Raw genomic sequence first — 22,513 nt, forward strand, 5'->3', positions numbered from 1 at the left:
TGGGATGTACTTAGATTTATTTTCTAGATGCTGCGTAATGTTTTGCCAAAGGGTAGTAGAGGATTTATGGTTCATAAAGGCTATAAAATGAACCAGACATGGAACTCCCCGGCTTAAAACCATTCAGACCATTCAAGGGCTTTTCAGTGGCTGTGAATAAAATCTCAGCTTTATCATACCCTGCAGGGTATTCATGATCTGGCCCTGGCCCACCTCCCCAGCCGCACCTCCCTCTCTCCCTCTCTCCCTCTCTCCCTCTCTCCCTCTCTCCCTCTCCCTCTCCCTCTCCCTCCTCCTCCCCGTGCTCCCTGCACTGCTATCAGGTAGCAGCACTCCTCCGCATTCACATGTCCAGCTTTGGTCTGTCTTGGGTTTTTTCCAAATGCTATTTGTCCCCCCTCCCCTCCCTTCACAAGGCTAATTTCTCACATTCTTTAGGTCTCATCTTTCCTTCATCTCAGAAATCTTCCCCGATTACTCTTATCTAAAGTAGTGTCCAGTGCCCTGTCTTTTTAAAATACATTTACCGTCAGTTGCAATTTATTTAGTATGTTTTCACAAAAAATTATTTTAATATAAAGCCCAGTCACGTCTCATAACACCCCGAGGGAGATGATGTTAATATCTCCATTTTACAGATGAGGAAACAGACAGAGGTAAAGTCACGTCCCAGAGTCACTCAGACAGGAAGTGGCTGAGTTGATTCAAACTCAGATTGGCATTCAAAGATCATCCTTTTAAGTAGCCATTATGCTAATCTGCCTCTCAGTGTAGTGTGACCTTCAGTCAAATACTGTAACCTTAGTTTTTTTCCCCCCATGTTACTAATATGTTTTACTGGGTGTATTGGGCTGTGATATTGTATAAGATATAAAATTCAGCAGACTTTTTAAAAAAAGTTACTGTTATCGCTCACCTTTATTTGCTTAGGTCTTTTGTGGCTAGATAATGCCTAGTCCCTTGTTTGCATCTCCCACCTGTTTTATTGTGTTATTACCAGACACTGTTGTCCTTACCTCATACCTGCTTCCTACAGAAGTCTCCTAACTGATCTGCCTCCAGTGGCCCCGCACATCACCCCCTCAAGTCAAACAATCCTCCCAGGAACTGCTCAACTAGAATATCATTACTGTCCTATCCCCAGCATGCTCAGGGATTGAAGATGACTGCCTGTAGTCTGCTACGGCTCTTTTCTAAATCCACCCACATCATGCTCGCAAAAGTTAGCTGCTTCTGCTTCTTAACAGGGATTTGCAATTCTAACACGGCTGGTCTCAGCCTTCCCGTCCCAGCTTCTCCTTCCTGCCTCTGTGCCTTTCCTCAGTCTGTGGATCCAACAGGACTGTTGGATAAAACAGGGTCCTTCCAACCAGGAAGTATTTAAACTGTGATCCACAGGTGAGTAAGAGAGGTCAGAGAGGAGAGTGACTGACTGCCCAGGGGAGAGAAACTGGGGAAGGAAACCTTTGGTGTGGCGTTTTGTAACACACACACACACACACACACACACACACACCCCAACACCCCCCCCCCCAAGACCACTTAGCTGACACTGATCTCTTTTACCACGCAATACACATTTTAGTTTTAAATTATATTTAGTCTTATGTTCTCTTTAAAAATTTTTTTATTATCCTATTCCACATACTTGAGGTTCACAAACAAGACTGTGACTCTTTAAAAGCAGGGATCTTCTGTTCTCTTCAACTTCTCCCGAATACTTTGCTGAACTCAGAATAACTGCAATAAAAATTGGTTTGTTTCAATAATAAGGTTGCAGCAGATGGCAGGTGCCTGTAGTTGAACCATAAACACCCAATCTCTTTTATCTGTCTACTTTGAACATAAGTTACTTGGGGGTTTCGATTTCATACTGTCTGAATAAACTTAAATATCTAATCTACGCTGGAATTCTGGGCCTGCATACTTTATATAATTTAAGGCATATGTTAATATTGATCTGTTTGGGTTTAGAATTTTGAAAGCATTGTCCTTGAACTTAACGGGGGAAATTAAGGAATTGTGAGTCTAAATACTGCATTAAGGATGCTTATCCGTATTAATCAAAATAAAAGACTTAAAACCCAAATCTTGCCTGAATAGGAAACTGGCTTGGGTGAAGAGAATGTAAATAGAGTTCTTGGGAGTTCAACAAACCTTTTCCTCTCAGTCTGTTTCACACCTTGCTTTGTTTTCACCACCTTTGAAAAAGTTCACAAATCCTTACTCACAGGACAAGATCTTTTCAAAGTTATGCAGAAGATTTGGGACTGTGAGTGTCATTTGTTTTTCTCTTATGCCGCTCTGATTTTACTCATCCTCCCTTGTCTCTGAAAAAGAAGAAATTTACTGTTGGGTTTATGACACCACTACCCTTCCAGTCATTCAGTCTTCTTTGACTCTCCTCTCGCCTCTTGAGATTTTTTTCCAAGCTCTGGCAGTTCTCTCTTATCCCCAGTGTTCTCATAACGCCCCTGTTATGTTCTTCATGCTGCATAGCTGTAGCTTTTAAATCCTCCACCCTGCCTTGGGTTTTCCATTCCGGAGAATGGCTCTGCTCCATTCTACATGGCGCCACCGAATAATTTGTGTAGAACACATAGATGACCAAGTTATATTTTTGCTCAGAGATTTCAGCGACTCCCTAATGCATACAAAACCAAGCTCAAATCCTGTCAAAGCCCTCAGTCCTTCCACCGGGGCCCCAGATAATTTCCATCCTTGTCTCTTATTTACTATCCCCATTTTACTCTTCTAGCCCATGGAGACAGCTTGTTCTTGAATGGATTCTGCTGTGTTTTCCTCCTTGCTTGAGTGCTTCTATATTTGTTCTTCAGAGGCTCAGCTCAAGTTCTGTTTTCTCCACAAAGCCCTTCAGGATTCCTCTGTATTTCTATAGGACTTTACTTCTACTGCTGTTTTGACACTGAGCACATTTTACCTGAATCCATTATTTCCCTAAGTGTTCTCTAAGAGGTGTTTCAAGTTAAAAGAATGGCCAGTGAAGTTTGAGAGATTTCAAGCACAGAGCTACCATCCCCACTGCGTTTGTCCCCTGTGTCAAGTCCAGCAGCATATCAAACGCACAGGAAGGAAAGTAAGATGGTTAATTTGGTTTATTCCAGTGTTTCCCAAACATATTTGCCACAGAAAAATTTTTTTCTTTTTTTTCTTTTTTGTTTTTAACATGCAGAGCTCCCACTGTTCGGGGAACATGCTCTTTGTACCCTTTCAGAGACTGCTTTTTTTTTTTAAGACTTTATTGGGGAAGGTGAACAGGACTTTATTGGGGAACAGTGTGTACTTCCAGGACTTTTTTCAAGTCAAGTTATTGTCCTTTCAGTCTTAGTTGTGGACGGCGTAGCTCAGCTCCAGGTCCAGTTGCCATTGCTAGTTGCAGGGGCGCTGCCCACCATCCCTTGCGGGAGTCGAGGAATGGAACCAGCAACCTTGTGGTTGAGAGCCCACTGGCCCATGTGATAATCGAACTGGCAGCCTTCAGAGTTAGGAGCATGGAGCTCCAACTGCCTGAGTCACCGGGCCGGCCCGAAAAATTTCTTTCTTGTAGGAACATCCAATGCAATACACTTTGGAAAAGTGCTCCCTTATGTTATAATTTTTTTATAGAGATGTCTGCTGTACAGATTGAAAGCCCTTTGAAGGCAACCACTGGGCAGTGTTCACTTTTCTCGCCTTAGCACCTAGTGGGTATTTAATGTGTACTGAATGAAATCACATTGCAACATTAAGAACTGATGTTTCTTTGGAGGCTTGAAGTATGAATATTACAAAGAAAAGCTGGTCTGCTGCATGTTGTAACTGGCACATACAAAGGTGCTCAGCAAATTGAATGCCAGATAAATGCTGAGTGTCTCTAATGGGTGCAGTTATTTTTTTTCTCAGTTGTTGAACTAATAGAGTGTGTCTATTTTCCCAATAATTACGTGTGTGTGTATGTATGTAAATACAGAAAAGGAAAACTGGGCAAAAGTAGCCTGGTTTTCTAGGTTTTCCACCATCTTTAAATCTTTTGCAGTTTTTGCTTTTACAGGTATGCTGTAATTTAAAACAATTAAAAATAAAAATGCAAGCTTATTTAAAAATATGGTTCTACATAAATTGGTGAGAGGTGGAGGTGATATGAAGTACACTATAAAACGACATTTTAAAAAAGATTCCTATTGGACTTAAAATACCATTTAACTCACTGATGGAATCCATATACAACTTTTTGTGCGTACCGTGCATGCATTAAGCTACACAGTCTGCAGACTCCCTCAGCTAAGGTGGCGAAAGAACAGAATAGTTCAGTCTTAGTAATTTTTGTTAAAACCAATAAACCCACCACCACCACAACAAAAATCTCCGACTGGTAGTAATGCTATATTCATAGAGCAGCCTTTGTTCCGAAAACTGTTTTTTTACTGGTGTCTGTACAGGCGTGTTATTACGCACACACACATAAACATTTATAAGCACAAATAACATGGGCATGAATATTCACAATATCCTGTCTTTTCGTTCTGACATGAGTTGCTTCCTGGAATCTGCAAGGGTTAGCTTAGTAGACAGAATGGAATTTAACCCTTTTCTCTATCTGCTCCTGAGCCCAGTCCATTCAGCTTCTTCACAGGATGGGAAGAATTTCATCTTCAGAAGAGTGCTTTGCATTTCTTGGGGGACTCATTCTGATTGTTACCAACCAAAATTCTAAAAGTGTCTTTCAAAAGATATAAATAAGGGTAAAATATATTAGATCAAGATATTAAAGATGATTATCAATGAATAATCAGAAAAGAAAAATAAAAGTGTCTTTCAAATGCTGTTTAAATTCTTTTATTTCTCCCTTTTTGTTTTTTTCCTTTTAGGCTCCAACTAAGAATGGAGACGCCACTGGATGTTTTGTCAAGGGCAGCATCTTTGGTGCACGCTGACGATGAAAAACGTAAGTCAGGCATGGGTTTTAATTGCTTTTTACTATGCCCTCTAGTCTCCTGCATTATACTAAAATTAGGTGATGCACGACGTGGTCTTGTGGCTATCGGCTGTGAGTGTTGGTTGGTTTCCTCAGAGACAACAGCCTGGCATCCTCATTTTTATTTGTGAGCGCCCAAACCTGTAAGTCTTTGATTGCTAGGACTTGAACAGTTAACTGCAGTAAGTCCTTTCCTTCCCAGCTTCCTCTCGTGGGGTCTGGAATGAGGATACTTCTTACCTGTCTAGAAGTTTAGAGAAATATGTGTTGGTTGATAGACTAATTGACCACCAGGGAACTAGAGATGGAAAAAAATCATCCACGATCATTCCTGTCATTGGAAGTGTGCAGTACATCTCATAATGGAAAACAGTCGTGAAAATTCCATTTGTATAGCTCAGAGAGAGCAAATATTGGGGGGAAGAACAGTCACTAATGTGGGGGAGGGGCAGAAGGAGAATGAACATCGACACTGGAAGATTATTCCCCAAGTGTTAAAGTGACTTTCCTGCTCACCCTAAGGTATATTTGTTTTTAAATGTTCTGTTCAAAATTAAAATTGCTTGCTGAACAATATTTGCAAGAATGACTTTTATGAATAGCTAGTTACAAACTTTGTTAAACGTTAATATAATTAATTTAGAAATTTTTCTGTAAGACAATATTTTGAATTTCTCTGTTTTATAATGCCCACGTTTAGTTAAGATTAGTAAAAGGAAATACTGTTTATACAAATGAAAACCAGAAGGTTTGACCTCAGGGCGGTTCCAGGTGCCCTGAGTGTAGAGAGTTGGTTTCTTTCTTTCTGCTGCCTTCTTAGGTTCTCTCCTGGAACCAGCTTCAGGATCACTCTGTTCAGGTTGGAGGCCTGTGTAGTTTCCACATCAGTGAGCAACGATTGAATGCTTACGTGTAAGTGACGTATATAGATGGGCAAGGGCTGTCCCTGCCTTCATGGAGTTTATGAACTTACTGTATATAGACTCTTGCAGCTATAAAATGTACAGAGGGGGAGACTGGGTATGCTTGGTGACATCGATGCGGGGCCTCCTTGGAGCCTACAGTTTGGGAGAGCTGTTTTCATAGAAACAGAATGATACCGTCAAGGGAGAGAGGAATTCTTACTTTTCTCCTGTATTGAACACAGCCATTGCAGAGTAAGGATATACGGTTGGCTCTCTGTATCTGCCGGTTTCGCATCCCTGATACAACCAACCATGGATTGAAAATAATTTGGAAAGAAAAGTTACATTGTTGCTGACATGTAATGTGTAGTTAGGCCAATGATGGTTGGGTCTCTACTGAACATGTACAGACTTTTTTCCTTGTCATTCTCTAAACAATGCAGTATAACTATTTACATAGCATTTACATTTTATTAGATATTGTAAGTAATCTAGAGATAATTTAAAGTATATGGGAGGGTGTGCATATGTGATATGTAAATACTATTCCATTTTACACAAGGGACTTGAGCATCCCCAAATTTTGGTGTCCGCAGGGGTCCTGGAAACAATCCCCTGTGAGTACCAAGGGACAACTGTATACATATAATAGGCTACAATGATCACAGAGTAGACTTTATTCTGGAATGTTCTTTGGACTCTGCTATTCCAACTGGTTTAGGAATAAACTGGCGTAATCCTGGAATCCCTCTGTAATGGTTTCAGCTTCTTGGGATCATTTTTTACCTCTAAAGACGAGGAAAAAAGTCCAAAGATATCTAAAATCTTTATTAACATGTAGACAACATTTTCGAGAAACTTTTAAAACTTTTTACTGTGGCTCTCTGTGCACCACTCCTAAGAGCGCAGAGCTCAAAAACCAGCTGTTCAATGTATTTTCTTTTACCGAGTAATGTAAGTATGAAAATTCATGTAATTTGTAGGCAAAGTTGAGCATTAAGTTCAGTCTTTCAAGTAGATTTCTGAAGACCTATTTGGGCTTGTTCAGCCTGACTTCAGCTGTCTCTGCCCTAGATTAAATTCTATTTTTGCTTTTGTTATAAATTGCTCTTAAACTTAACATTCTCCTCAACACTTTAAAACAGTCTTGTGTATGTAATCTGATTTGGGTGTCTTATTCCAAACAGAAAAATGTTCTACTACTTGAGATCAGTTTCCCAACTCATGTAGGTGACCTAAATGATTCTCTTTTCTTTTGCTCATGGAGAACCCAAAACTTAGGCATGTTTGAAGATGTTATTGTTTTAGCATTTTGAAGAGAACAGTACCTATTAGGACTTGAGTATATAATACCCTGATAGCCTTAAGGCTTCATTATGTCTACTAGTGGAAAATAAAAGAAATATCTCAATAGTACACTGTAGAGCCCAAGTCAATAGTGAAATGGTGGTTTTGTAGTAACACAATAGTCTCTTATCTGGATGGCCTAGAAGGAATAAATTTACTTAAAATAATCATTCCACTGCTCATGAGACATTGATTTAATCAGCATCCAGGGTAATCCTGGAAGGTACCTAATGAAAATACAATGTGAGACTGCCAATTTTCCTTGTGCTTGAGGAATCTCTCCTTTCAGTGATCACTTATGCTGGTGCTGGGAAGACCCCAACCTTTTTTCTAACTTTTATTTTTTAGTAGTCAAAATTGAACAAAATTTATACAAAAAGGACAGGACATTTGTATACTAATATTTAAAACAATACCTTTAACATGATACTTCATTTTCTTGTGATGTTTACAAAATGTTTTATTTTTGGTAGAGATTTTGTTCTTGTATCTTCTGATGAGATCCTGTTGTAGCTGCTGACTTCCTCACTTACATTAAAATAATTTTAAGAGAGCACCACAGGAAGAAAATTCTCTTAAAAATGTTGCCTGCGTGTTAATGGTAACGATTACAGACATCTCTGGACTCTTTTCCTCTTCTTGTTTTTGAGGATTTGGGTGGAAGGGATAGTACTTTTGATCTGGTCTAATGAGTATGCATGTGATCAGAAAAAGCTGGATGAGGCTGGCGTGAGTGACGCAGAGGGAACAGGAAGAGAAAGCAGCTTTTGCAGGTGCTGCATCTGCTCCTAGAAATTTGCTAGCTCCTTGTCTGATGAAGACGTTTGAAAACTAATTGATGAAGCATACATTATCATAATCCTTCCAAGTAAAGCATTCCTAGAGTGCAAGCTTTTGTGATTATGGCAACTATGCCCAGATGTATGGAATATTTTTGTGTCCTATCCAGTTAATCATAACATAATGATCAGTTGCACTCATACTGTTTTCTCAGATTGATTTCTTTCCTCCAAGATCATGGTGACTTTCAATCAGCCTCTGCATCAATATAGTAAACCAGTTGCTGTGTGCATAGGTTAGGACGATTTTAGCCAGCACTTTCCTTTGAGCAGGTCAGCTGGGCCTGATTTTTTTTCCTTTTTCCTCTCGTTTCCTCTTTACTCCCTGGTCTTTCCTCTTGGCACCTGATACCATGGCTTTCAAACATTTTTGACCATGGCACAGAGTTGAAAAGCATTTATATTGTGACCTTTGTACTCGTATATTGGCATACCTGATACAAAAGCTTCGGGAAACAAAACTTCCCTTGACTTTGCACAGTGTAGTTTGATTTGCCTGTTTTATTCTTTGCATTCTACTTAATTTAGATAAAAGTTGGATCATGACTCTTAAATTGGTTTTAGGATCCTCTAATGAATTGGGACCTGCATTTGAAAAACATGATTTGGTTTATAGCTCCGTCATTGTTGGATAAAGTTATTTCTGGCTCCTCCGTTTACATACTGGGAAAGTTTGACTAACATTTGGGGCACGACAATACAATGAGCTAGGGTATTCAGACATGCTGGAATTGGGTGACTGGACAGGCATGATGTCATCATATTGTTCTCTTTCAAGAGCACTAGAGGACTTGGCACACCAATTGTAAGCAAACATGACTACGCCATTCAAGACAGTTCCTCTCTATTCTGAGCCTGTGTTGTTCCTCATTGTTAGAGTCCGTGCTCAAGAAAACGGTCAGTCCCTTCTGGTGAAACTTACTTAGCTCCCTCTTGTTCCCTAACTGCCCCTGGCTGCCCCACGGCTCCATTGAGACTATGTAGTAGACACTGATTGAGAGGACACTGATCTGATACTTTGTAGCCTTATTTGATGGCTACATTCCATTTGTGGTTTTTAGCCTCTAATCCTAAACACCCGAGAAGGATACCATGTTTTTCCATCAGGACAGTGGCCCACTGTGGCAGCGATTCCCAAAGGGATATTTGTGAGCATTCTGAAAATGCCTTCTCGTGTGATTCTGATATTGGGTCCCTTTTCCTAGATGAGAATCACTGGTCTAATAATATTCCTAGAGGAGTTCTGGATCTGGATCTTTAAGAAATAGGAGCTAGATCCTTCCAGTTAGGGGATGACGTAATTCTTTGGCTATCATATGTCCTTTAACCAGATTCACCAGTTGTTTATATTTTGTCTCATTTCCTTTGTCATTCTCTCTCCCTTTGTGTATACATACATATTTGTGTATATATATATATATATATATATATATATATATATACACACATACACATACACATACACATACACACACAAGCAGGCCATCATTCAGCATCATTTGTTATAATGTTGATGAGATGCTCTAGGAACTTTTAGTTATATCAATTAGACTATGGTAAAATTGGTTTCATTATGCAATGTTTTGCAGAAAGTCACAGAACCTATTGATGATAAGTGAGGACTTACTAGTACTACCTCCACTAGTAAGTCAGCAAAGAGGTTTTCATTTGGAAAAGGTTTTCCAACCAGTGAAATAGCGTTTCCAAAGCATCAAGTAGTCATAATCAGCCAAACATTTCGCATAGTCAGTAATGCATATTCAAAAACTGCCATGACGCTGCCTCCCACGTATGTGGATGATTCAGGCTCACACTGCCACAAAACAGCTCTTTATATTGCACTTTTGTTTCCAGTTAAGTACCTTGGTTAACTCAAGGAGAGGGTCTGAGCTCCAATGACAGGCTGCTTTGCAAAGTAATGGATCCCTTGTTGCCAAAGTGTTCAAGCAGAGACGAGATGACCACTGTCCAGAGGCATTGTAGAAGGGAATTGGTTGGGTGGGGTCAGATGTGACCTAAGAGTCTGTGAGTCTGTATTAGACCCTAGACCTGTTCAAGGCGAAGATGCTGTTCCATACTGCTTTGGATTCCAAGCATGTACCATTTGGTGTATATGGTCAGCAATTAATAAACACCTTTTGGTAGTAACTAACAGCTGGAGTGAAAAGCTCCTTAGAGAAGGAATTCATTTTTTTAGCACTAGCAAAAATGACTCAGTATAATTAATTATTACTGTTACTACCAGTGTGCAAATTCAAAGGAGTACTGTATTCCACTTGATAATTCATAGTTTGCAAAACATTTTATTTGGTGGTTATGACAAGAATCTTTGGGGGCGGCCGGTTAGCTCAGTTGGTTAGAGCATGGTGCTGGTAACACCAAGGTTGCCAGTTCTATCCCCTCATGGGCCACTGTGAGCTGCGCCCTCCTTTAAAAAAAAAAAAAAAAAAAAAAAATCTTTGCAGTAGGCTGAGTGGGAGGTGTCAAAAAAAATTAAGCTTGAAAACGTTTGATGCCTTATTCAAGATTAAAGCTGTGATCATCAGAACAGCAATTAATACATGTGTGTCACCTGTTGCTGGGTAGTGCAGAGTCCTCCTGGGTAGGAAATCACAAGGTCTTGGGGTGTTAGCTTCTCTAACTCCATGTTCCCAAGCCTCCTTTTGATTTTCAAAACAAGGACTGGATTTACTGCCCTTTCTGAAGGTTGGAGTCACAAATAATACGTTCTGTGTTTTCAGTTATTTCCCTTTTGTGAACAGTGGCATTGAAAATATCATCTCCCAGGAATCTATTTTGCTTTAAAAAGCTTAATAAAACATAAAACATAAGGTGGGATAGTATTATGTGCTTATTTAAGGCACTCTATAGGTGTGGTCAGCTGCTTTATTCAAAGTTTGCCTCCCAGGGTAGGCGCCTGACATTTAATGAGAAGGCTGCCCTCCAGAGACAGCTACTACAAATGTCTGTGCTATTTTTGTAGTTTTATATCAGATCAAATTAGCATAATAAATGTTAGAAATGGATCTCCACTGGTGAAAATAATGGCTTGTTAATTAGCATAATGGATGTTGAAAATAGATTCTTCCACCAAGTAGCTCGCTCTTTAGACACTTGAGAATGGTTTATTATGTTTCCCTTAAATGAATATTGCTTGATCTTTAGAAATCCATGCTTTCCTTTAATACACATAAAAAATGCTATGAGGTGTTCTAATGTCATTTGCAGTTCAGTTTAAACTATCAGAGTCAGGAATCCTTGGATGAAGGCAGTTCCTTTTCTTTCATTTGATTCAGATCTTCCTAGATGTCCCCTTTGCCTCCCAGCGTGTTCCTCCCTCATTTCTTGTCCTCTCTCTGCATCTCAAGAATCACTGCCCTAATCAGTATCTTGTCCATATATACCCGTACAAGCAAACATTCTTTGTTGGATATGTCTTCTAAACTCCTCCTGTGACATTGCTGTCTTCTGCTCCCTCATGGCTGTCAGTGTCCCTTCTGGAAGGTGGTACGTTCATACCTAAACAATGATATCTGTATGGGATCAGATTTCGTGTGGTGTACCTAGGACTACCACCAACTGTAATCTTGTCCAAGAGTTTTTGGGAGTGAAGGGACAGACGGGGGTAGACTGGTGACAAGTGCGTGAAGCAACCAAGTCTAAGACTGTAGGGAACAGTGGGAGCCCTAGAGAACAGAAAACCCCTCTACTTCTTTTCAAGAGGTAGCTACCACCCAGCTCTGGCTACTTGTGGCACAGTTGGCTCCTGAGAGCCGATTCTGGGTCTCTTCCCAACTTTGGACATCACGTTGGGAGCTTGAGATCAGTCGTTGTGGGAGTATTTATAACAGGGCAAAAGCTACAGATAGATCAGGGCTTTTGGGTTTTTCCTCCCAACAGAGCCAGTCGGTACCATTTACAGGCATGCCTTGCCTTTATTATGCTTCACAGATGTTGCTTTTTTTACGAATTGAAGGCAAGGCTCTCCCCCCAGCAAAAAGATTATGACTTGCTTCGTTGCGGTGGTCTGGAACCGGATCTGCAATATCTCTGAGGTCTGCCTGTCCCGTGTCACAGGCTCCAGCTGACTGCTTTTACGTGGTAACGTGGGTTTGGATTTGTCAGATATTCTGATTGGTCAAACAAACTGAAACCTGGGTTTTCACATAAAATTTCTAGATTTTAAAAATTTCATGTGAGCCAAATAATAGTTCCCTTGCCAAATGGGACCTGTAAGTATTATCTATATGTGCTTTTTGGTCTAGTCTTAATACTTCTATTAATACAACATAAAATAACAGCAGATTTTTAAAAAAGCGACCCTACATCAGCTTCTCTTCCTTCCCCCACTGTAGCTGTGAATTACTATAGCAATTCTTTAAGAGCTGAAAAAGGTGATATTTATCATTAAACTATCCCCTAGGTTAGGTTATTATCTTAATGTGGCAATTAATTTGGATATGTGTATTTTTCCTTCCCAGTCTTCAGATTGTCTGTTGAAAGACAAAGGTTACATCTTTTCTTTACCTTTTTTCTTTCTTAAAGATTAAAGATTTATGTTACACACTTAGGAAGTACTTATTGACTTGGCATTTGATGTGGATATAATTTGTACAAGCAAACATTTGGGGTTTACATTTTTAGAGAAATTGAATTTAGTTTGAAAAAAATCAAATCCTTAGTGGCTTCAGATTTATTGTAACTGCCTTTTTATTGGATCACACTCTTGATTTCTTGTAAATGAAATGAGTAAATCTTTCCATTGGAAATCTGGGGAAATTACCGTTTCTTTTTCTATAACTGCCTTTCTCGTCAAACTTGACATATATGTGCTTTTTCTCCCTCAGAAAAATAATGCTTATATATCACTTTTTCCCATGGAACTTACCTTGTTTATCTGGACTGTAGTTACTTTTTTAATGAACTTGACAAGGGAGGAATCTGTTTTGTTCACCAGTAAGCAAGGGTTGAGAAGAGTGAATTTTCATGTTCTAACAAAAAGGCTAGTTTAGGGTGCTTTGAATAAAACAATTGAAAAGGATATATTTCATTTAGGAATTCAGGACAAACTGGAGTTTTGGAGTAAAATGGCAGCCCGAACACATGCATTTAGCTCGCCTTTTACCAGAAGTCCTTTAAAATAAAAAAATACAGACTATTAGAAAAATCTGAAACACTACTGGAAAACTAGAAAAGGTGCCTACTCAGTAGACCAAAAGTTAGAAAGAATTCCTGGAAAATGGAAAACAGATGGGATTAGAGTGACAGAAGGAAAACAAAAACAAAAATAAAAAAGCATAACCCAAAACACAGGTGCAAAAGAAAACAATTAAAAGCAGAGCTAAGAGTGACAACTATCAACAGGAAGGGGCCCTAGAGCAAAATTCAGGAAATTGAAGTATTCAATTTATAACAGTCACCCCCTGGCTAAGAACTAAGAACTGTACTATCAAGAAAGTGAACATCCTGTCTTGGGAGCATTCCTCATGGTTTAGGGGTCTGAGGGGCCAGCAAAGTAGAGCTTAATATCACCATGGGTAACCCCAGCAAAAAGGATTCTGGGGGAAGCAATGTAAGCTTTCCAGTTGGCAGTATCTACTAAAGTCCTTCATCGCTAGAGGAAAGACTTTCTGAATTTGGCAGGTTTGTATAGTTTTCTCCCAACCTGCCTTCTTGCTTGCTCCCCACTCATATACCCGAAAGCAAAGCCCATCGCTGGACACCTCGTATACTCTTACATGGAACCTGTGTTTGACCCTCCCCAAACAGGGTCCCCTGATATTAGAGAGGGAGCATGCATTGCTTGCCCTTGTTGATTGACTCAGTTTTTTATTCTTAAATATGGATGAATATCCAAGGATCGTTGAGGAAAACAAAGAAGATGAAAGAAAAGACCCAGAGTAAGCAGACTTTGGGGAATATAGAAGCTAAAAGCATAGTAGCTTATAGCTTCAAAGAGATTTGAGATAGTGAATAAAATACTTCAATAATAGTAGCCTGCTATGCAAAAAGATCATTTAAATAATACGATTTACAATATGATTATCAAATTTAAAAGATTAAATAGGTCAGCTTGAGAATCGAATGGATGTGATTAAAGACAAAATGAATGATCTGGAAGATAGGTAACAAAACTTTGTAGATAGTACCAGGAAATTAAGAGGTAATCAACCCCAGGACCTTAATATTCATCTCAGGGAGAAGTTCATGTGGGATTACGGCAAAGAAGTATTAAGAAGATTCATTTATTGGAAGAGCAGGAAATAAGAGAACCAAGTGAACAACTAAAATAATAATAATAAAAACAAACCCAAAGTAGAAAGAAAAAATTGATCTCTGTTTTATCTTTATATAGTAAATCTACCCCCCCACCCTGCCGCCCCAATTCAACAGGGGATCTGTTTCGAGACCCCCAGTGGGCACTTGAAACCACAGATAGTACCAATCCCTATATATATTGTTTTTCCTATACATGCATACCGGTGATAAAGTTTAATTTATAAATTAGACAGTATGAGATTAACAGCAACAACTAATAAAATAGGACAATTATAACAATATACTGTAATAAAAGTTATATGAATGGCTTAGGGCGATTATTAAGTAAAATAAGGGTTACTGGAATACAAGCACTGAGATACAGAGACAGTAGCTCTGATAACCAAGATGGCTACCAAGTGACTAACGGGCAGGTAGCATATCTAGTGCGCATTTACTGGACAAAGGGATGATTTATGTCCTGGGTGGAATGGAGTGAGATTTCATCATGCTACTTAGAATGGTGTGCAATTTAAAACTTAGGAATTGTTTATTTCTGAGTTTTCCATGTAATATTTACTGCTGGTAACTGAAACCATGGAAAGCAAAACCACATATAAGGGGGGATTACTGTAAATGAAAATTAATAACCAATAAACCTAAACAGTAAAACTAAAAACTATTTTAAAAAAACCGACCAATAAATTGGTGAATTAAGGAAAAAAAATAAAATATGCAATTTGCAGGACATTAGAAATGAGGAAAGGGACATTACTATGAGTATAGATGAGAGTAATATACAAATATATACACATATAGTAGAAAATTTAAAAAATAGATGAAATGGATGATTTTATTTAACCATGAAGAGGTAGAAAATCTGAATTGATCGCTAATTATAGGAAAAATTGAAAAGATAGTCAAAGATAAGCATCCCAAATGCATTTATAGGTGAGTTTTACCAAATTTTCAAGAAACAAATTTCCTTATAAGACTATCCTAGCATGTAGCACTTTCTATTTCCTTCTGTAAAGGTAATGTAACCAAGATACCAAAATTGGACAAGGAAAGCACAAATTATAGGTATATGTTGTAAATCAGTTTCACTTATAACATAGATATGAAAACCCTAAGTTAAAATATTTAAAACCTCAGTCTGGCAGTGTATTAAAGGAGTAACATATCACATGTTTAAGTAAGCTTTTTGCATCACAAGAATGCAAAGATGGTTCAATAATTGGAACTCTTATAATAAATTCTTTATGTTATTTTAATAGATTAAAAGAAGAATCCATACAATATTAATGGATGAAGCTCAAAAGTATTTTATGAAATTCAGTATCTATTCATGAGAAAAACTCTTAGCATGATCGGAATTAAAAGAAACTTTCTAAAATTGATAAAAATTATCTGCTAGAAACTTATGAATGTATTTAATGGTGAAATAGTTTAAGTCAGGAGCAAGACAACTCGAATAGCATTGAACCTGAGGTTCTAGCTAGTGAATTTTAAAAAAGATATAAAAACTGAAGAGATAGGTAAAACTAATTTTTCAGATGTTTATAACAGTCTATCCGAAAATCATAACAATAAATGGGGGAAAGAACTACTAGCACTAATCAGAGACTTAAATGAGGTGGCTGATAAGAAGAGCGTTAAGAAACATCATTGTCTTTTTCACTTGCAGTGACCAGTGAGAGGTTATCTCTAAAAAAAAATCTCATTCACTTATCAACCATAGATACAAAAATGTTAAATACCTAACAAACATGTAAGAGGTATATGAATAAGTTATACAATTATTTAAGGACATAAAGATCTGAATAAAAGGAAATACAAACCATATTTCCAAGTAGGAAGATTCAGTAAAATAAAAATGTTAGTTACATTTAAATTAATATGTAGAGATTCAATGTAATCCTAATCAGAATATCAAGAGTAATTTTTAGTTGATAAGCTGATTCTGAAGTTCAAAGTTGTTGAAAAATAAAGGGTAGGGAAGGGAGGGTCTTACTATATCAGACATTAAAGCACTGTAAATTTTATTACTATAATTAAAATGGGGTAATATTGGTATAGGGATGACCTATAGCAGTATTTCTTAAACATGTTTCAAAACCACAATTCATAGTAACAAAAGCATTTTACAATTTAACCAAGTTTATATAAGCATACATCCGAAACAAATTTCATGAGATAATACTTTATCAGAACTACTCTGCTATTTTCTCTTTTATTCTACTTCATTAAAAGACAATGCCAGCAATGGTGGATATGACCCATTAAACTGATTTTAGAAACCACTAACGAGTGGAAACTTGCAATTTGAAAAAACCCCAAGCTGGAGTAATTGAGACAAAATAAAGTTCAGAAATAAATACACACACACACACACACACACACACGAATTTAATATAAAGGCAAGAATTTAAATCCATGGCGGAATAACGAATTGTTTAAAAAAAGCTACGATAGTTGGCTAATCATTTGGAACAAAGTTAAGTTAGGAAAGTTTCTCACCTCATACTGCACTCCAAAATAAATTTCAGATTAAAGACTTTATATTCTATATAGGCCTTCAGAATCGACTGACGGACCTATAATGTTTACAACCCAACATCCTGTCGCCCAAGGAGACCTCAAATACTGCCAAATGCAGTTCAGATCAACCAATGCGTACCGTCCACCCATTTTGAACAATGTGTTAGGTTCTACAAGCTCACAGTCTTCAAGTGTAAGGAGACAGTTATATAAACAGCCATGACACACAGGAGAGTGTTGATCACCCTGAGACATTTCCAAAGGATTAGGACACTTTTAAGGAGAAAGAGACCGTCTGAGAGAACAAGGAGAGGTTCATGGAGAAGGTAGAATTGGAGAGCAGTGAGGAGTAGGAATGGAGAGTGATGCCATATTCCCAGCAGTGGACGCAGCATCAGCACAGACGTCGAGATAGACGGTGCGTGGTGTTTCTGGGGAATGATTGTCCTGTTGGTGGGAGGAAAATGGACATAAACGTGGGGAGTAGTAGGAGGCTAGTATAGGCAGAGCTGTGAGTGCTGGTATGAGGGAGCTCTGGTTGAGTCAGTAGGTAACGAAGAGCCACTAATGGATTTTGAGTAGGGGAATGAGGTGAAACCCCTGCCCCCCTCGCCCCTCCAAAAAACAAACCAAACAAAAGCACACAACACAAAAAAACACACTGATTTTGTGGCAATTAAGAGATTAAAAGTATGTATTTAACTTACGAGATCTGACACTATAAAAAATATTAAGCTAGTAGGCGTTGAATACTTTGATTAAGGATACTTGAATATATTTGTTGTTATTAGAAAACCAATCATTCTTTCTTTATTTAAACTTTTACTTATTTAAGTGTGGTTTCCCAGGACTCAGCTCCAAGTCAAGTGGTTGTTTCAATCTAGTTGAGGGCACAGCTCACAGTGGCCCATGAGGGAATTGAACCGGCAACCTTGGTGTTAAGAGCACCTCGCTCTAACCAACTGAGCTAACCGGCTACCAGAAAAACCAGTCATCCTTTGAAAGAAACTACCTTTATAGAGGTTCTTGTATTTCAGGAACATTTAGAGAAGCCAAATTAAGATGAATGAACAGTAAAATAAAAAAATAAAAAACACCCAAAAATCGTGAGGGTCTATAGCTCCTGGGCTTTGTGACAAAGAGCCCAACTAAAGAAATTTGATCTAGACCAGTTCTAGTATAATTCTAACCTCCAGTGGAAGCAGTGAGGGGATTTTTACAAGACTTCATCTATTCAAAAAGCATTATGGAGGGCCAGATTTCTACAGAGAACCATGTTAAGCTTTGAACAGAACACATTAAAATGTCTAAAACACAACTCATACTTAATATCTTGCAAGAGATAGACTAATAAGCAATTGTATTAGTTTTCAATTGCTGCTGTAACAATGACCACAAACATAGTGGCTCAAAGCAGCACCCAGTTATTTTATTGTGCATTGGTCTTAATGTGGCTTCTCTAAATGTTTCTGACCTTAGCAATTTTGTTTTGACTATGGCACTTTAGGTTCACTTTTCCCCTTTATGTCCTTCTGTCTGAGCTTTAGAAGAATTTCAAAGATAAATTGCAGAGGGCTCCTTTAGCTTTGCGTGAGTACACCATCTTTTCTTAGTCTTTCTGTATTAAATTTTAAGCTATTATTTTTTTTTTTTCTAAAAACAGAGCATTCTGGTCCCTGAAGAGGTAGGTAATGCAGTTTGAGGGCAGGCCCTGCTTGTCTATGTCCACAACACCTTACTTTTTTCTCTGTAAATATAAACCTTATAAGCAAAAGAAAAGCCTTATGAATATTTGTATTATAACTGAGTATGTTCCATCAGGAGGATTTTAAGTAAAGGCAGTAAATTATTTTTGAGACTGGTTACAAATCTAGCTGTTCGGATTGTAGAAGAGTAGATGTTGTTTACCGATTTTTCAAGAGTACAGAGTGAAAATGTAAAGGAATTGATACCTGTCCTTGCAGTGTGTGCGTAAGAACATATTTAGAGAATGTGTCAGACTTTTTCTTCTATGGATTTGATTATTTTTCATAGTATTGAACTTGAATTTCAGTTGAGATTTATGGAAGTCTAATGATTTGATTTTTACATGTCATATGTGTGACACAGATAATTTTATAAATAAGTTAATGTCCTAATGTTAATGGCATGAGGGAGTAGCTTGGTTAAAGCTTATCAACTAGAAGATAATCAGTTGAGGTTGAATGTGTGTACAGTTTAACATGTGTGTTCTATGGGTGAGTAAATTGTTTATATTGTGGAGGGGAGGGAAGGGTTTAAAAAATACTTGGATTTCCATCGAATTTTGATATTATTGGTTAACCTTGGCTATTGTTGAACTTTAAAATGTACACAACCATAGTGTCATGAGTGAGGATTCTCAATCCCCTAAACTTTGTTCGTAAATGTCATAATATTTATGCGCTGTGCTGTTTTCTAGTGAGGTCGGTGAGCTGTTTTACCACAGTGTTGGGAAGTGCCAAAGGCTGGTTTTGGCATTTGATGGGTGTTATCCTACTGGAAGAGTTGACACGTAAAAATTTGATGTAAGGTTTTATAATGGATGCTGCACCACCCAGCTCCTGCTTGCTGCTTGTTGCTTGTCACGTGCAAGCCCGTGGTTCTCAACTGTTAGCCTTCAGCTGAAGGGAGTCTGGCCTTCCAGGCTCACCCCGCTTCCTGGGTGCAGCCTGCTTGCCATGTCTGGTAGATGAAGGAGTACAAAGGTCCAGCTAACGCTCTTTCCCTCTGAAGGGTCATCCCTCCTCAGAGCTCACTGTGGGGTAGGCTGAGGCCCTGTTATGGCTGCTGCGTCATAGCCTAATTTGTCTGTGAGCTCCTGTCTCCTTCCCTTCTCCCACAGGGCGATCCTGAGAGCACTGTCCTACAAACTTCCTGCACACTATCTCCCTCTCAGTCCTCTTTCTAGGGAATCCAACTTGCAGAACATCTCTACTTCCCTTTGAGGCCTTGGGTGCAAACAGATGCCAATTTAGGGTTACAGGATGGATAGGGTCTTGATTATCCTCTTGTTCAATCTTCCCTCTAATGCAGAGGTGCCTTCTGTAGTCTTGATATTTGACTATCTTCTTCTTGAATGTAAGAGATGGAGCGTTGACTTCATCACATTGTCAGTTAGATACTTTGAGGAGTTAGAACAGGTTTACTATTGAGTGGAATGTTCATCAATGTAACTTTCATTCCTTGGATACACTTCTACTCCCCGCTGCTCAGAATGTCTCTTCAAGTCCTTGGAATCGTCCCAATTTCCACCCTTGGGATATTTGAAGAAAGTTTTATTTCCCCTAAATATTCTCAGATCCTATTGAAATGCCTCCTTTTCTTTACCTATTTATTATATGATGCTTTCTTTTTTTCTCCTCCCAGCTTTATTCAGGTATAATTGACAAATAAAAATTGTATACACTTGAGGTATACAGTGTGGTGGTTTGATACACGTGTACATTGTGAAATGATACCCACAATCACGTTAAGTTAACACATCCATCACCTCACATAATTTTTTTTTTTGGTCGAGAGAACACTTAAGATCTATTCAGTTAGCAAATTTCATGTATACCATACCATATTATCAACTATAATCACCATTCTGTACATTAGATCTCCAGAACTTATTCACCTGTGTTTGTGCCCTTTGACCAACATCTCCCCATTTCTCCCAGTTCCTGGCAACCATGTTTCTACTTTGTTTCTTATGTTTGCCTTTTTTAGATTCCACATATAGGTAAAATCGTACAGTATTCGTCTTTGTCTGACATATTTCACGTAGCATGCCTTCCAGATTCATCCATGTTATCACAAATACCAGGATTTCTTTTTTGTGGTGAATAATATTTCATTGTATGCATTTACACATCACATTTTCTTTACTCATTCATTTGTTTATGAAGACTTAGGTTGTTTCCTCATCTCGATTATTGTGGATAATGCTGCGATGAACGTGGGATTGCAAATATCTCTTTGAGATACTATTTTTTCATTTCCTTTGTATATATACTCAGAAGTGGGATTGCTGGGTCGTATGGCAACTCTGTTTTTAATTTTTTGAGGAAACTCCATACTGTTTTCTATGGTTTCTGCACCAATTTACCTTCCCAGCGACAGTTGATAGCTTGTCTTTTTGATAATAACCATCCCAACAAATTCTGAAGTGACATCCCATTGTGGTTTTGATTTGCTTTCCCCTGATGGTTAGTGATATTGAGCATTGTTTCATATACTTGTTGGCCATTTGTATGTCTTTGGAAAAACGTCTATTAAGGTCCTTTGCCCGTTTTTTAATTGGGTTATTTGTTTTTTTGCTATTGAATTATATGAATTCCTTATATATTTTGTATATTAACCCCTTATCGGATATATGGTTTGCAATTTTTTTTCCTATTTCATGGGTAGCCCTTTCATTTCGTTAAAATTTTTTTTTTTTTTAAGATTTTATTGGGGAAGGGGAACAGGACTTTATTGGGGAACAGTGTGTACTTCCAGGCCTTTTTTCCAAGTCAAGTTGTTGTCCTTTCAATCTTAGTTGTGGAGGGTGCCGTTCAGCTTCAAGTTGTTCTTTCAGTCTTAGTTGTGGAGGGCGCAGCTCAGCTCCAGGTCCAGTTGCTGTTGCTAGTTGCAGGGGGCACTGCCCACCATCCCTTGTGGGACTTGAGGAGTTGAACCGGCAACCTTGTGGTTGAGAGCCCACTGGCCCATGTGGGAATCGAATCGGCAGCCTTCGGAGCTAGGAGCATGGAGCTCTAACAGCCTGAGCCACCGGGCCAGCCCTCGTTAATTTTTCTTTTGCTGTGCAGAAGCTTTTTTGTTTGATGTAGTCCTACTTGTTTATTTTTGCTTTTGTTTTCTGTACTTTTGGTGTCGAATCCAAAAAAACTTTGCCAAGACCAATATCAAAGAGCTTATTCCATATGTTTTCTTTTAGGAGTTTCATGGTTTCAGATCTTAGTTTAAGTCTTTAACTCAGTTGATTTTTGTATATGGTATAAGGATTAAATTTCATTCTTTGGCATGTAGCTGTCCTCCCAGCACGGTTTATTAAAGAGTCTATCCTTTCCCCATTTTGTATTCTTGGCACACTTGTCATATATTAGTTGACCATTTATGTGTAGGTTTATTTCTGGGGTCTTGATTCTGTTCGTTGGTCTTTGTATCTTTTAATGCCAGTACCATACTGTTTTGATTCTGTGGCTTTGTAATATAGTTTGAAATCAGGGAGTGTGGTGCCTCCAGCTTTCTTCTTTCTCAAATACTGGTTTGGCTATTCAAGGTCTTTTGTGATTCCATATGAATTTTGGGATTTTTAAAATTTTGTATGAAAAATGCAGTCAGAATTTTGATAAAGATTGCGTTGAATCGGTAAATGGCTTTGGATAGTGTGGACATTTTAATTATATTAATTCTTCCAATCCATGAACACAAGAAATCTTTCCATTTATTTGTGTCTTCAGTTTCTTTTGTCAATGTCTTAATAGGTTTTAGCGTACAGGCCTTTCACTTCCTTGGTTAAATTTCTGAATCCCTTATCATTCTTAATTGTGTTCCAAGTTTTCTTTATTTTTTCTTTTTAATGTGGTTCAGACCAGTCCTTTGTCATATTACTACATTTTCCATACATATTATTAGCTGTT

The 22,513-nt window shown here is 38.2% G+C and overlaps 1 protein-coding gene across 4 annotated transcripts in view; it reads left to right on the forward strand.

Moving 5' to 3' along the window:
* Window positions 1-22,513, forward strand: part of VGLL4 (vestigial like family member 4) — a 144,064-nt gene that overhangs the window by 9,290 nt on the left and 112,261 nt on the right. For 3 of the 4 annotated variants that reach the window (XM_019732657.3, XM_019732658.3, XM_074312984.2), the window contains exon 2: window positions 4,869-4,945. In XM_019732657.3, coding sequence (XP_019588216.2) covers window positions 4,882-4,945 — 64 coding nt within the window. In that variant the 5' untranslated portion in view covers window positions 4,869-4,881. Of the gene's footprint in view, window positions 1-4,868; window positions 4,946-5,796; window positions 5,888-22,513 lie in introns of those variants that run through there. The other variant, XM_074312985.2, reaches the window with a different exon arrangement.

This window comes from Rhinolophus sinicus, chromosome 5 (assembly GCF_057876585.1).
Source record: "Rhinolophus sinicus isolate RSI-liver-muscle chromosome 5, RSI-T2T, whole genome shotgun sequence".
Classification (NCBI taxonomy): domain Eukaryota; kingdom Metazoa; phylum Chordata; class Mammalia; order Chiroptera; family Rhinolophidae; genus Rhinolophus; species Rhinolophus sinicus.